This window comes from Sarcophilus harrisii, chromosome 2 (genome assembly GCF_902635505.1).
Source record: "Sarcophilus harrisii chromosome 2, mSarHar1.11, whole genome shotgun sequence".
Lineage (NCBI taxonomy): Eukaryota > Metazoa > Chordata > Mammalia > Dasyuromorphia > Dasyuridae > Sarcophilus > Sarcophilus harrisii.
The window spans coordinates 406653725-406669564 of record NC_045427.1 but is presented as its reverse complement, the minus strand read 5'-3'; the positions used below and the strand labels follow the sequence as shown (position 1 = coordinate 406669564).

The 15840-nt window shown below is 36.2% G+C and overlaps 1 protein-coding gene across 2 annotated transcripts in view; it reads right to left on the bottom strand.

Annotated features, from left to right (window-relative positions):
- Positions 1-15840, bottom strand: part of RANBP17 (RAN binding protein 17) — a 339284-nt gene that overhangs the window by 29754 nt on the left and 293690 nt on the right. For both annotated transcript variants that reach the window (XM_031953652.1, XM_031953653.1), the window contains 2 exons: positions 11865-12079; positions 9655-9793 (listed from right to left, as the gene is read on the bottom strand). In XM_031953652.1, the coding sequence (XP_031809512.1) occupies positions 9655-9793; positions 11865-12079 (354 nt within the window). The remainder of the gene's footprint in view (positions 1-9654; positions 9794-11864; positions 12080-15840) is intronic.

Below are 15840 nucleotides of genomic sequence, written 5' to 3'. Positions count from 1 at the left end.
GAGGATTCCAATCACATAATAGTGGTTTTAGGAATGATCTCAACAGACAGTCAATTTACTTTTAAGTGTCCTAAAGAAGCTATGCAGTATATGGCAACTTCCATCTTTAGACCATTAAAAAAAAAGAGATAGACTTGTTGAATCAAGTAGCTTGCACTTTTCCATCAATTCCCACAGAATCTTTCTTTGAAGTTCAATCAGGAATGTAAACCTAATAAGTAACTTAACGTCTACAAAAGACAGCAAAAAATAGCATGGCTCTGATTTCCCCCCACCAATGAGTAGCAATATGCTATCAATCATATGAAAATTATAAAGACTTCACATAGAGTTTCGTGATCACATGCCATGCAGGTTGCATTAAGAGGTTCCAGTACACTGAGTAAGCTGTGAAAAAGCCATGTAAACACTTTAGACAAGGAGACTGGAGTGTTTATCCTTGCAATAAAAGCAGAGGAGAGCTTCCATTACAACTGATTTATAGTTGGGGGCTTCAAAAGGAATAAATATTATTTCAGAGGATATTATAAAATGTGGAATCAGAGGGAATATGGGGCATTTGGTCAGAACTAGAATGAATTGTGCAGAGAAATGAGTATTTTTGGCCTTCTTCATCGGTGGCTCAAGCTATTGCATTAGATTCAAATGTTAACATTCCCAAGCCATAAAGGGAGCGACAAAAAGTCATGAATCTTTATATTCTGCCCAAGTGAATAAGTCAGCTCAGGGGATTTAATTTTCTAAATAAAAGGTTAGGTGCTTTATTTTTATAATTTGGAGAATGACATATAAGTTCTAATAGACACTCTGCCCTTTCCAACAGCATACAGTCTGGCAGTTTGTCAGGGAAGCATGCCCTTCCTGGCTGCCATGCACCTCTCCAGGGATAGCATTGCTATTCCTGCTCCTCCCACTTAGCCCTATGACCAGGAATCGGAGACTACTTTCAAAAAGTTAACTACATACGAACCAATCTTTTTTTGGTCATGCCTGACTCTTCAGGACCTCATTTGGGGTTTTTTTGGCAGAGATCCTGGAGTTTGCCATTTCTTTATCCAGCTCATTTTACAAATGGGGAAACTGAGGCAGAGTTAAATGATTTGATCAGAGTCATTCAGCTAAAAAGTGTCTGTGAACTCAGGAAGATGAGTGTTCCTGACTCTAGGCCTGGTACATTCTTCATTGAGCCATCTAGATGCTCTAACTACACAGAAAAGAGGTGCCTAATTGGGTTTTAAGGATAACAAGGTTAAGTTCAAATTTGGCTCTGGCTCAAAACTTCTCAACTATCATAGAAGGGAGAGAACTTTGGATGGAATGGTTTGGGAAGAAGGTTGGAGTTTAGGGAAAAGATGTAGATAGGAAAGACTATTTAGAATTAAAAATAGAAATAGTTTAATTGATAAATTTCCCAGGATAGAATTAATCTGGGACTGATATAAGAAATAAAGGGTCAATAGTCTATGGTCCCATGACTCAGTGGGACCTGAACTCATGATTCAGTGAACTCAGAAATCACTCTGGCAATCCATCCATTCATTTAAGGAACATTTACTGAAGAAAATAAAGTTTTATTGAGGACTTACTATATGTCAAACACTGTTCTAAATGTTGAAGATACAAATACAAGGAGAAAGATCGATAGCCAATGCCTTCAAGAAGCTTATATTCTAATGGGGGAAGATAACAACAACAAAAGGAGATGAAAAGTAGGGGGAAGGGAAGAGAAGGGAGAATGATGGTTGGTACAAAAACATGGTTTTCAAGTCCAGAAAGTCAAGAATAGGGCAAGGAGAGGAATGAAGGCAGGCACACCTGGGATCCTTCACAAAATGGAATGATTCTCTGTGTTGAGAAAGTTGTAGAGGTAGTAGTTAGGATATTCCAATGGGAGGAGATCCCTAGTAAAGGGAGGTTGTAGGATGAGACTGTAGTCAAGGCATGATTTTGAAGTTTAGAAAATCAGGAGCAGGACTAAAAGGGCATCTATTACGGGCCCAGTGTTGGATTAGGCACCAACCTAAAAGAAATGAAAGAAGTATCTCTGTCCTTGAAGAGATTATGCACCAGATGAAGAAACAAAGGTTAACATAATGGCAAGTGGAAAATATATGAACGAGTACAAATCAACTTGTATAAAATTATAGTTAGCTAGAGCACAGAATTGATTAGCATGGAGTAAGAAGAATAAATCTTTGAAGGCTTTTTGCAGGTATTTTGAGCTGAATGTTAAAGACTTCACTGGATTTGGTTGAAGGAGATTAAAAAGGGAGAGAGAGCATTTTTAAGGAGATAACACAGACCATTTTGAAGATGTGAGTATCAGGTTGAGTGAAGACAAGCAGATTTCCTTGGTTGAGATGGATATTCAGAGGGACTGGCATGAAATGAAATAAATATGAAAGGTGAAGAAGAGTTGCTGGTGGTCTTGAATGCTCTACTGAAGAATTTAGATTTGGCAAAGCAGACTATGAAAGGCAGTACAACATAGTAGATTAAAAAGCCTGTTTCAGAGCTGGGAAGATCTGGTTCAAACCTAGTTTCTGACACATACGACTGCTTTAGTAACTCTGGGCAAATCACTTAAACTCTCAGTGCTCTCAGTGTTTCAAGCAAAGGCTACGTAGCAGAACAGCTGCCCATCTACATTAGTAGAGGGAGTTCCCTTCTCTGGAAATTCCTTAAACTAATGAAGTCACAGGTATGAGAGAAAAAAGAGACCACTGGGAATAATTAGAAATTCCTGGGAGCAAGGGATTCTAGGAGGCAGTTGCCATAATCCTGGAATGTGGTATAAAAGTCCTGGGATGTCGGAATAAAGAAATATTACTGTTGTTTGTCCTTTGTTTTAGAAGACCAATGACAGCACAATGTTGGGGTAAAATAGTGGAAGAAGAGGGATGTCTTGACTTGTACATGAATTGCATTCCAATGAGGCAGAATCACACAAAGTTGTCAGCCTCACTCTTCTAGTGTCACTGTAGCCCAAAAGCAGGACAAAAGTCAAGATGATCAGTGAGGGGGGATGCAGTGGATGACCTTAGTATCTTTAGCATCAGGATGAGCTCTAAGCATTTCACAAATACTTGCCTTAACCACATTTATAGCTGTTGGAACAAACTATTCTTATCTGCTCCTCGCTCTGAGGGAAATCTTCATATTCTGGGGGTAGATATCTCCTTAACTCATGAGGTCAACTTGGTTTAGTCCACATGCCCATGTAGTTTATCAGGATATGATGCTGTGCATGCTTCAGTTTGAAGAAAGAGATACATAAAATCCTATACATAAATCAAGAATCAGTAGGACTTGGTGACTGAATTGATGTGGGGAAAAAGAGAGAAAAATGGAAAATAATTTATGTTCTGTGACTGGGGGAACAAAAGAATGAAAAGGTTATTGACAATGATGAGGAGACTTTAGGAAAAGATAATGAATTCAGTTTCCTCAGTTTGATAAAGTAGCAAGAGATCTACCCAGAATTCTAGAAAAGGTAAAAGGAAATTAGAGATCAGGACTAGAGAAACAAAAGGTGGGAATAGCTGAAATCATGGAACAAGATCTTTTTGAAACAATAATCAAATGCTTCAAAATGAAGAAGAACACAGGCATAAAAGGCTAAAAATCATGCAAAGAAAACAAGGAAATATGTAGAAGAACCATGAAAACTCGTATTTCAAAGCTCAACCGGACATAGACACAATTGGAACAGCTCAAGCAAATGAGGTGGGTAACAGCTTTACCACAAGCCTTTTCTATTTCCATGGTATTTGACACACATATCTCATTGGCTTTTTAGAACTTTGGGATCAACAAAATAAAGGTATTATCACCCCTATTTTACAGAGGAGAAAAGAGAGGCTTAGAAAGATTAAGGGACTTGTTCAAGGTCACACAGAAAGTAAGGGCTTGCAATCAGGTGTTATAAGTCAGCCAATGCTTTTCCCACTGGACCCACGGTAAGTCTGAGAAATAGTCTATGTAATGTTGAAAAAGATTCTGTTTTTACTTGGCTCAGCAATTTGTTTCCGTGCATTTTCCCTAACTTTCCAACCTTTACTTTTCAGTCAATATCTACTGAATGCAGACTGTGAGTAACACACTGTACTAAGTGGTATCTGGGGGACGGGGGAGAGAGAAGAGGGAATTCTCTCCTTCCACCAAATGGAAAGATGTGGTCTTGTCTACCCTTACTTTCCCCTGTTCTTTCTTCCTTTTCTCCTTTCTCTATATTGCAATTGGCCTGAAGTTAATAAAATCAAATTTCATCTTTAATCAAATATGTGGACAATGATCCATTAAAACGTTAATGAATGCTGGTCAATTACAAGACTACTGAATTTTTTATATCACATTGAACAGTTCAGACTAGTTACTTTACTATCATTGATTCAATTACTTCCCCAACTTCTCTACAATTCTTTCTACTAGGAATATACTCTAAATTCTAAATAGATTTGTGACCTGAACATTATCTAGAAGTATCTTCTTATAATTCATAACCACTAAAAAAGAATACAGGTATTGATCTTTTAACATACTTGACTACTGTCTCTAAGACACACTGCTAAGGCAGATAGTGGCAGAATAGAGAGAGAGAATGGATCTAGGGTCAAGAAGACTAGGGTTTAAATATGACTTCTGGTTGGACATGTCATTTTGCTTGTTTGCTTCAGTTTCTTCACTGGTAAAATGGGAATGATAATATAACACCTATATCCCCAGGATTGTTGTGAGGATCAAATGAGATAATGTCTATAAATCATTTAGCACAGTGCCTGGCGTACAGGTATGGTATAGATGCTAGCCATTATTATTATTATTTCTAGAAAAAATGAACAATTCACATGTCAGTGCTTTCCATTTTTAGTGAATATAAGATCCTATCAATGTACTTATCAATTTTCTAAATAGTAGTAATATAAAGAGAAAAAAAGCAAGTAAAAACCATTGAAACTAAGAATTTATATAAAGAAATTATTTCCATGGCCAGTAAGACAACATGTAACAATTATTTGTGATATGATTACAGAATATTTCTCAAACAAATTTTTCTGAGGTGAGGGACTATACTGCTTTTTGTTAGTACACTTCTTCCTTGTCTTGTATTTTTAACTCAAAACATATTTATTGTCAGACCTTCCTGACTTCAGACCTACTGCTCTATCCACTGTGCTATCTAGTTGTACTCCATTGATACTGACATAATGCCAAGAGATGTAGCACAGAACTTTTAGAACATTCATTGAGTATCCTATGAGAAGGTGTAAGTAGACTGTCATCTGTACCACTGGAGGGAGTTGTCCATATTGAGGAGATAACAGATTGTTTCAAATAACAAAGTTAGGAAAAACAATCATTAGAGTTATTCAAAAGAGGGACAATCTATTTTGGAAGCAAAGAATCTCTTTATTGTTTTTTCTTTAGAAATTCACTTTAAGAAGAGGCAGGCTGACTGCTTCTTGGGGATATTGGTGAGGGAGATCTTGTTCAAATAAGTTGGAGAAAATGGTCTTTATAGTCCTTTCCAACAAAGATATTCTGAAATTTTGTGATTATTGCTCTCTTTTTTACAGATCAGAAAACTGGGGTTCAAAGAAGATGTGCCTTAAGCTCATAAAATAGGGTTGTTAGGAGAAGTGAGTGAAATGCTAAATGTAAAACATTATCATAAATGGAAGGTAATGATGGTGGTAATAGTTCTCTGAATCCAGTATTTCTAATACTGTGGGCAAAAATTTGATTAGAAAATAAAATACTATGTACTTAATATAAATTGTATTGTTTGAGCCTTAAATAAACCCTATTATATAGTATATAGGTATTATTCTCTCCAGTTTTCAGATAAGGAGACTGAGGCTTAGCTATAATTTATTCAGAGACCCATATAAGAAAGTACCAGAGGCCATCCCCAGCATCCCTAACTTCTGACCCTTCAATTTTTCTACTCTTTCCCATACTGACCCCCTAAGGAGATGAAAATCTAGCCAACATAAAAGTGAAAAAAAAATCAATAAAAATGTTAAATAAAAAAAAGCTATTAACAATATATATGTAGAACACAATAATTTTCATACATTATTTTCTCATATATTACTTATTTTAACTGTAATGCCCTTGAATGGATGACAGGAAGGAAAGTGCTGTTATTCCCATTTTACAGACAAAACAAGAGCTTCAGAGAGTATGAGTGACTCGTCTAGGGTCACACAAAGAAGAATGAAAAAACTAGAAGCCCAGGTCTTCTTAACTCCAGATTAGCTCACTGCGCTGCCTTAGTTAGACATGAGAATAATAGTTTTATATACAAGACAGCACATAAAGCAGGAGATGACATGGTGGAGCAAGGACTGTACCTGAGTTTGGCAAAACCTTGCTTCAAATTCTATCTCCAACATATTCTGACTGTATTACCTGGGCAAGTCACTGAAACTTAAGTTACACAGCTAAGCCAAAAAGCTAATGACTTGCATTGATAGGAGGATTAAAACTTAGATTTTGACCTCCAAAGGTGCTTAAACAGTGATACAACTAGAGCAGAAGTGGGGGAGATGACTTTTCACCTGCCTGGGCAATTGAGAAATGCTCTTGCAGCTGACAATAATTAAACTGCATCTAAAGCCTTAATAGGACATGACTGGCGAGAGGATGGCATTGAACCTTCTATCCCATTTGGAGAGAACAGCATAAATAAAAGTGCAGAAGGAACACAGTGTGTTTAAAGACATTTCTGCAATGAAGTTTGGATGGAAAAAAAAAAGGATACCATTGGAAGAGTAATAGGATCTAAGGCATAGACTAGAGCAAGCATGTGGTGGGCTTTGAATGCCTGGCTAAGGACTTATTGCTGCATTAGGCAGGCAGTGAAGAGACTTTGTAAGTTTTAAAGCAAGGAGTGACATAATGCTGGTGTTATGCAATTGGGAATTATGCCAAAAAGTGACTAAAATGTCCATAACCTTCATCTAGAAATCTTAGTGATGTAATGAACTAGTTTTGGTAAAAAATATTTTGTTAAAAGAGATTGGTAGATGAAGGCAGAAGAATAAATTTGGAAGTGAAAATAATGTGAAAACAAAATATATCAATAAACTAAGAAATTGATGCTTTAGGAAGATTGATTTAGCTTTGATGTGTATGATGAATTGGAAGAAAACAAGAACTAGCAAAATCATTTAAAAAAAAAAAACAAAAAAACATTTTCACCTTGAAAGAATTACTAGGCTGAAGAATGCTGGAGCTATTAAGTGACAGAAGAGGTCTTAAGTACATGGTTCTTAAGGATTTGGAGTTAAGAGAACCTGGGTTTGAATCTCTTTTCTGTCACCAAGTCAACTATATTAATGTGGGTTTGTAAACCTTGCTGAACCTCTGTTACCTTTTTATCTGTTAAATAAGTAGGTTGAGATAGATCAGGGCTTCTTAAACTTTTTCCATTTGTGACCCATTTTCCCACAAGAAATTTTTACATGACCTTGAGTTATATTAAAGTTGAGTTATATTGAGTTATAGTTATATTAAAAAGGTATAAAAATCAAACATTTACTGATAACAAATCTTAATTTTGCAATCCCACATTTAGTTACAATACTCCATATAAGATCAGAAATCACAGTTTAAAAATCTGGGAACTAGATGACCTCTGAGGTCCTTCTTGTCTGTAAATCCCACAATGCTATATCCCAAAGGGCATATAATAATGGGATTTAATCTATAAGAGCCAGTTTAATAAACCAGTAAGATTAACCAACCAGCTTTAAAGAAGAATCAGAACTAGAGACAAATTAATTGAGGCCAGTATGGAAAAGGTAGTAGGATCTGGTTAGGCTTGCTGACAATACTGGATTCCCTTGAGTTTCTTGGAATATATCTAGTGGACTCTTAGAATGATATCTCTGTATAGCTATCACACTTGGGTCAATTTAATGACTTTCTGAATAGTTTCTCCTCTTTTGGCTTTCATGTCATCCATCTTGTTCTCTTCTTAACTATCTTACCATCTCTTGAGACTTCTGTACTGGATCATCATTTATGACTTGTCCCCATGCATGAATGTAATCCAAGTCTTTACACTATGTCCTCTTCCCTTTCTAACCACTTTTAGTGATCTACTCAGCTGACCACAATGCTTAGATCAATTTTTATTTCTCTGCGATAACTTCCAGATCCACATACACACAGCCCTAATTTCTTTCCATTTCTACATCATCAACTACCTGTTGGGACACCTCTAAAGTTTGCTAAACAAAAACAAACCCAAACAACTTTTCATCTTTTCCTCTAAACTTGCCCCTTTTCCAAAGTTCTCTATTTTTCTTGAATACCACCATCTTTCTAGTAACTTAGGTCTGCAATCTTAATCATTCCTGTCTCTCCTTCATTCTAATCAGTACAAAGTCTTTTTTAAAAAGCATGTTCACAATATATTTCATATCCATTCCCTTCTCTTTATTTATATATGGGTCTTCACCAGATTTCACTTGGAATATTGACAACAAAGCAAACCCCAAAATTATTGTCCCAACTCCCAGTTCTCCCTTCTCCAATATATCTTGCACATAACTCCCCAAATAACTATCCTAAAGCACATATCTGGCCTTGTAGGTCCCCTATTCAAAAAGCCTCTGTGTTTCTTTACTGCCTCTTGGATTAAAAAAAAATTCTTCAGTTTTGCACTTAACATCCTTCACAGGATAGTGCCAATAAAGATTTCTAGGCTTATTTCATGTTTCCTTTTCATGCACCATGTTCCAAATAGGTCATTTGCTGTTTCCTAAATTTGACTTTCTATATCTTGTCTTTGTATATGTTGACCACCATGCTTAGAGCATACTCCATCCAAAACTTTGCCTCTGAGATGCTCTGTTTCTTCAAGGGTCACTTTATGTGTCATCTGGTTAGAGGCAGTCTTTCCTTATTCCCTACTTATTAGTATTTACACCCTCCTCAGTTCTTAAATATACATGTACTTGTGCAACATGTGTGTATATATACATACAAATATACGTGCACACATACATATATGTATATATACTAGACACATATAGTTTCCTCTTTATACACTGTATCCCCTGATTGAATAAAAGCTTTCTGAGAATATGGTATTTTGTCTTTATATATTCAGTATCTATCATATTATGTTGCACATAATAAATGCTTGCTGGTTTGATTTCTCATTCTTGCCTCCCCCATTCTCTTAACACACACACACACACACACACACACACACACACACACAATCTTTTCTGACATCATATGGGATGTAACTTTGTCAAGTACCAGCCTTCATTTAATTCTTGACCAAAGGAAGATATAATAATATATAGCTGGCAAACAACAAAATCATATTAGATCTCACAAAAAGACAAACAATTTTGAAAAGTCTTTAAATTCATCAGAGCAAGGAGACATAGTAATATCTAACAGCAACTATAATTAAACAAACAAATGCAAAACACATTTCAATGTAAAACAAAAGGAACATTTTCCACCATACTGAATTTCAATGATAAAATCACCTTTTGCTTTGGATTCATGACATTTTATTTTCTCCCTTCACCCATTTTAATATGATTGTTTTAAAAAAAAGCAAATATATTAAGCTTCCACAATTATGTATTTCATCCAAAAATCAGAGTTCTATGTGATTCTTACCAAGAGCAGTTAGTCCCTCAGAGATAGATGTGAGAAAGTACATGAGCACCCGAGGCTCTAAATTAGTGATAAAACTCATGTGGTCCTGGGTGAGACATTCCAGGAGAGGGTAATAAGACTGGCTCAATTTCCGATATTGCTGAAACAAACAATGACAAGCCACAGGTAAGAAAAATGAAAACATGCTACAGTCCAATATAAATGGTAGTTTATAATGTAGGAAATCACAAGGTTGTTTAAGTGAGAGGTCAATAAATATACAGAATAATGACTTAATAAGTCCCAATTCAGCATTTAAAGGATTTTTAGTAGTAGTCTCTGATCTCTAGAAACCTTTATTTATGAAACCAGCTGTACAATATATAATCTCAGTTTCAGCTTATTATGTTCTGAGTACTTAAATACAGGTCGAATCTTTGTTGAGTAACACTGGCTGGTTTTCCAAATTACTATTATTTTCAAAAGATTTAAATTCTGAACTATTGAATACGATTTGAAGTAAGAGGCCCATTTCCTAAAGCTTGCCAATTTTTAACTCCTCTATGGATTTTCATTGCTAAAATGGGAGCTCACCTTGCCCATTGGGCTATCTTTTCCTAATCATTGGCTAGAGTTTCTCCTCCCAAACTTGCCTGTGCACAGAACCAACAGATCAATTTGAATCAAATGTTAGTAAATAAATGTCTTGGCACTCATAATTTGCTAACATGGATATGCTTTCAAGATAACTCAGCTCTCACATGCTATTTTATGATACATAAAATAACAGATAGGGAGGGGCAAACCCACTAACTCCAACTGTAAGTTAACTGGGATACAAGTTCGGGTATCTTGGTAACAGAAAATTTAGAATAAAACTATTGCTTTACTGGAATAGCAGTCATAGGGAGGAGATTAGAGTAATGCCATCACCAATTTGAGGCAACTCATGGCCTGATACTGAAGATTCTAATTTTCAGTAGTCTTTTCAAATCAAGCACCTTTAAGATTTATTAATAGAAAGTATGGGTCACCAAACTATGTATGAAGGGTGTCAGAATTCAGAGGATCACACCTCTGAGTCTGAGACTAAAGAGTTAATTTTCCTACAGTTCAACTAGTAGGGAGCCTCTCAGACCTTTACTCTTAACTTGAGTGACTGAAGCACCACCTGGGTCCTGAAAATAAATATCAATTTGTGGCACTTTGGGAGACATATTAGACTCCAAAACAAGGCTGATAAGTAATTGTTGTTTGTCCTTTGTTCTCAAAGAGGACCATGATGTCAGGAAGTCATGACTTGCAAGTGAATTGAATTTAAGTGAGGTAGGGCTGTGCAAGATCACCTTTCCCCTCCAGAGCAATCTGGGTCAGTAGCCAGAGATCAGGATGGTGGGCCTGGATGCTGTGGGGGACCTCGGCCTTTTTAAGCTAAGGTCTTTCCCAAGTCTCAGCCTGTCTGAGGCAGCACCTATTCAGTGATTAAGGTTAGGTAAAAATGAGGCAAAGAATGGCCTCTTTTATCTCATCAAACAACAACAACAACAACAAAAAACCCAAAGAATTCTTGACAATAATGAAATCTCAGAATCACAAAGTTTGAGAAGGTCTCAGATCATCTAATCTAACCCTTACATTTTATAGTTGAAATAAGAGGATGCAGTTAAGGGAGAATGATTTGTCCAAAAGTCACAAGGCTAATGAAGACCGGAATGAGCTTAAAACTGAGACCTTTCTGTCTGATTCCAGTGTTGTTCTCTCCCCACCATTATTTAAATGGAGCAGGACAACCAAAACAGGGAGGGAAACCATTCCAAATATGTCAAATTTTCAACCTCAGAAAACATATCATTTCAGGAAGTCAGAGTTCTTTGTCACCCAAACAGTGTTCTATTCAAAATACGGAGCTGAAAATCACATAATTACAGGTATAGTTGTCAAGTAATTAATCTTAATTGCTAATTATGCTTTTTCTTGATACTGAAGTAGGGGCATTCTGGATGTTTTAAGTTGTCACAACAAAATATTTGCATATTTTCAAAATAATCTTTAAAACATATAGAGTAATTCCAATATTTTGAATTGTATAAGATAAATTAAGTAACCTGGTTGAAAATATAAAATATTCTGGCACTGTTCTAGCTCCCTAGGCCTCATCATAACAATTCTAAGCCTGTGGTGGTGTTATTTCATCTTTCACACAAAGACTCCCACGATGAATGACTGCTTACTAGCAAGTCACTATGGGACACTGAAAGCAGCATTTTGACAAAGGCCTGGAGTACGTTGTCAAAATGGTTGTCCCCGTACAACTTGAAGACGCCAAAGCTGACATAATTTCCACATAAGGCAGACTTGAGAGCAGAATAGCAGATGGAAATGCCCTTGAGTTTCATTGGATAAATCTGATCTTTTGAGAGGCTCCCAAGAGACAGGATCTGATTACCTGTTTTAGGGTAAAAGAAAAGAGAGAAACTGACATAAGTAGATGCAAATCAAGGCAGTTACAATGGGCATGTCATTTAACATTTTCATTTCATTGCTAATTTTCACATTTCATCTCCATTGTTCCAACAGCTGTCCATTTGGATGCAATTAAAAACAATTAAGGGTGGATTACCTGGAAAATGCAATGGGCCTGAAGAGCACCAGTGTAATAATAATCCAAAAAGCAAATGAAAAAATGAAACTTTGAGATATAAATTATTCCAAATATAGGGGTAAATTCCCAGCACAGTGCTAAACTACCTTGTTCTTGATTTTTCTGCTGGAGATCTCAAGGGATGACTGTTATCGCTATACTCAAATGCAATATTAACCATCAAAATACAAAGAGAAGACCCTCAGTATTTTCTCTATAGGAGTGATAATGCTCACCACAAACACTTTCTGTTTCTAAGATGAGTGTGATAGCAAGGACTTGTGCTTGGCTAAGCAATAACCCAAGAGAGTTATTTTTATGAATTCAGAAATATTTCTTTAGCACTATTTAAAAAAAAATTCCTCTGCCTCCTCAAAAAAATACATCTAAAAACTACATTTACTGAATTGAAAAGAAAGTTATGGGAACCATGTGCTCACTAACATGAAATGATGTGGTAATAATGCATTATAGGCTGGCAGGATATAGGGATAGATGGGACTTTAGAGTCAGATCTGCTCATTTTACAGATGAAAAAAACTGAGGCCCAGAGAAGGTAAGTGATTTGGCTACAGTAAGAGATGTGGGTAGTGGTAGGTTTTGAGAGTAGAAATTCAGTACTTGACTTCTGCATATACACTGCCAATGTATTGTCTTCTCTTCTTGGATGGAGCGTCTCTGAGCTTGTTTTCCATTGTACACTTTTTCAAGCTGGTATGAATGTGTGTATGTATATGCTTGTATATCATGGACTATAAATGAGAGGGCCTTGAAGGGTCAGATTCTGTACTTTCTGCCCAAAGCCACTTACCCACCTTCAATTCAAAATAGACACATAAAAACAGGGCCTCTTTTTACAGATTTCTAGAATTTCGAGAACAGAAATATATCCCTAAAACTATAGATCAAGAGTTAGAAGAGACCTCAGAGGCCTTTACACTTTATATTTACAGACTATGAAGCTATGTCTAAAGATTATCAAGTCACTTGTCCCACATCACACAGATAGTATCAAAGGTAGGTTTTGAAGCCAGGTCCTGTGACTATAATGCCATTGCTCTTTCCAGTGCACTGCCTCCTTCTTATTCCATTTGGGTTGAATAAGCTGAATATTCTTCTTGCAGAAAAGAATTATATCTTTCCCATGAAGTGGAAAAGACATAGGTATTTTTCAGGTGGGAGGAGGGGAAAGTAGCTATGGAGTAGGTGAAGGAATGGTTCAGAAAATTACTCCTACCATTACTACCACCACCACCATCACCACCACCACTACCAGCAGCAACAGCAGCAGCAGCAGCATGTATGTAGCACTTACTAGTGTGAGACATTGCACTAATTACTTTACAAATATTTTTTCATTTGATATTCACAATAATCCTGCAAAGTACATGATATTATTAACCCTATTTTACGGTTGAAAATGAGGCAAACAAGAGTTCAAGTGACTTGCCTAAGGTCATATAACTAGGAAGTGTCTGAGGTTGGACTGGAACTCAAGTATTTTTGACGCCAGACCAGATACTCAGTATAGGTAAACCAGAAACCAGAATAATGGTTTCGATGTAGCAAGGTTAGAATAATGATTTAAACAATCAATTACCATTCATTTATTATTCACCTACTATGTGTGAGATATTGCATATTAAGCACTTTGCTACAGTACAAATACAAAAAAAAAAGGAAATAAAATTACTTTCAAGGAGCTTTTATATCCTATTGGAGAAAGACTATAAATGTAAAGAGACAAGCATTGGTATGAACTTCTGGATGAGAAAACTCTCCTTACTTCCTTGTAATTCAGGACTTTTAGAGAGTTGTTCAGAACACTGAGGGGTTAAGAGACTTGCCTAGAATCACACAACAAGTATGTGCCAAGAGACAGAATTTTTACCCAAGGTCATGTATATTCCCTAAACAAATGTAAAATAAAAAAAGATGTCTAATCCATGATAAGAAGGGATAATAATACTAGCAGTTGCTAAGAGAATTTTTATATTTTCTTTTATTTTTTCAGTTTTTATAGACTTTAATATTCCTTGTATCATAAAGTTATTCATTTCTGTTTAGTTCTAATTTTTAAGGAGTTTGTTACTTGTATAAAGTTTTGCATCTCTTATACTAAGCATTTACCTTCTTTCCAAGCATTTCTTGTGAAGATCTTATTTCTTTTCGAATTCTTTCTTCTGTCACTCATTTCATTTATAATATAATTTTAAATTAAACAACAATAAAAACTAAAATACTCTTGTTCATTTCTTCTAGGAATCAGAGTTGGCCTTGTGCCCAAGCTGTCTATATTTTTCTTTTGAGGCTTTGATTATAGGTATTTGGGAGCTATTCTCCTCAGGCTTCATGTGACCATAAGCTCTTTTTGGTGAGTTTTTTTTTTTTTTAATTAATTTTTTGGCTTACTTGTTTTTTCAACCTTACCTGTCAGACTGAGACTTCATGTTAAGAGCAGACTCTTTGTACTTTTGGAAGAATTGTCATGACCTTGAATGGTCTATCTTCTCTGGATGCTTGAAGCTGTTTTTTTTTTGTTTGTTTGTTTGTTTGTTTTTTTAAATCCCCACACAGGGTGGCTCAGGTTAGGAGGTATAAACTTTCAATGTACTCTTGAATTCAGGGAATGATCTGATTGTTACCTTCCTGGACTTTTTTCCAGGTTTCAGATCCTAGTTTGGGTCTAAGAAACAGAGGGACAAATTTGACCCTGGGAAAACCTACAGTAGAGAGTTGCTGGTCCCCATTAGCTAACTGGAAGGCTTTTCCTGTAGACCTATCCCCAGTCAAAGTCTGGGGGCTGAATCTTCCATCCTACTCTGGAGTCAGTGAGAGCACTGCCAAATTATTCCTGGTCTGATTTGAATCGGTAATTTCTCCATGAAGTTAAACAGAGCTATAAGCATGTCCTTATTTTATATTACATTGGTCACTTGCCTATGAGTGGAATTTGTGATCTTGGGTTGGAAAAAATGACTCACTATGATTTCTTCTTAGATTTTCTGATTACAATTTGGTCTGATGCTCTTCTTAGGAATTTAGTAGAGTAGTTATGGGGAGAACTGAATTATACTGCTTCTCTCTACTCTACCATCTTTTCTGGCTGGTCCAGGTACTAGCAATCCTGAGGATTAGGAAAGACTTCAGGAAGATGGTGCTTTGAGGTGGAAGTGATGAAGTAACATATGGGGGTTGGGCCATGTATGGGGCAAAGGCACAGAGATGGAAGATGGCAGGCTGTATGTGAGAAAGGGAAAGAAGGCCAGTTTAGAGGAAGGGGAGTAACATTTGAGGCTAAAAAGTTAAGACCAACCTGTGAAGTGCTTTAAAAGCTAAATAGAGAAGACTATATTTTATTTCATTGGCTACAAGAAGCCACATCCAACTTTTCACTCTAAGACAAGTATTCTTTTTTTTGTTGTTGTTTATTTTTTGTTTATTATTTTATTTAATAGTCTTTTATTTACAGGTTATATGCATGGGTAACTTTACAGCATTAACAACTGTCAAACCTCTTGTTCCAATTTTTCACCTCTTACCCCCCCCCCACCCCCTCCCCCAGA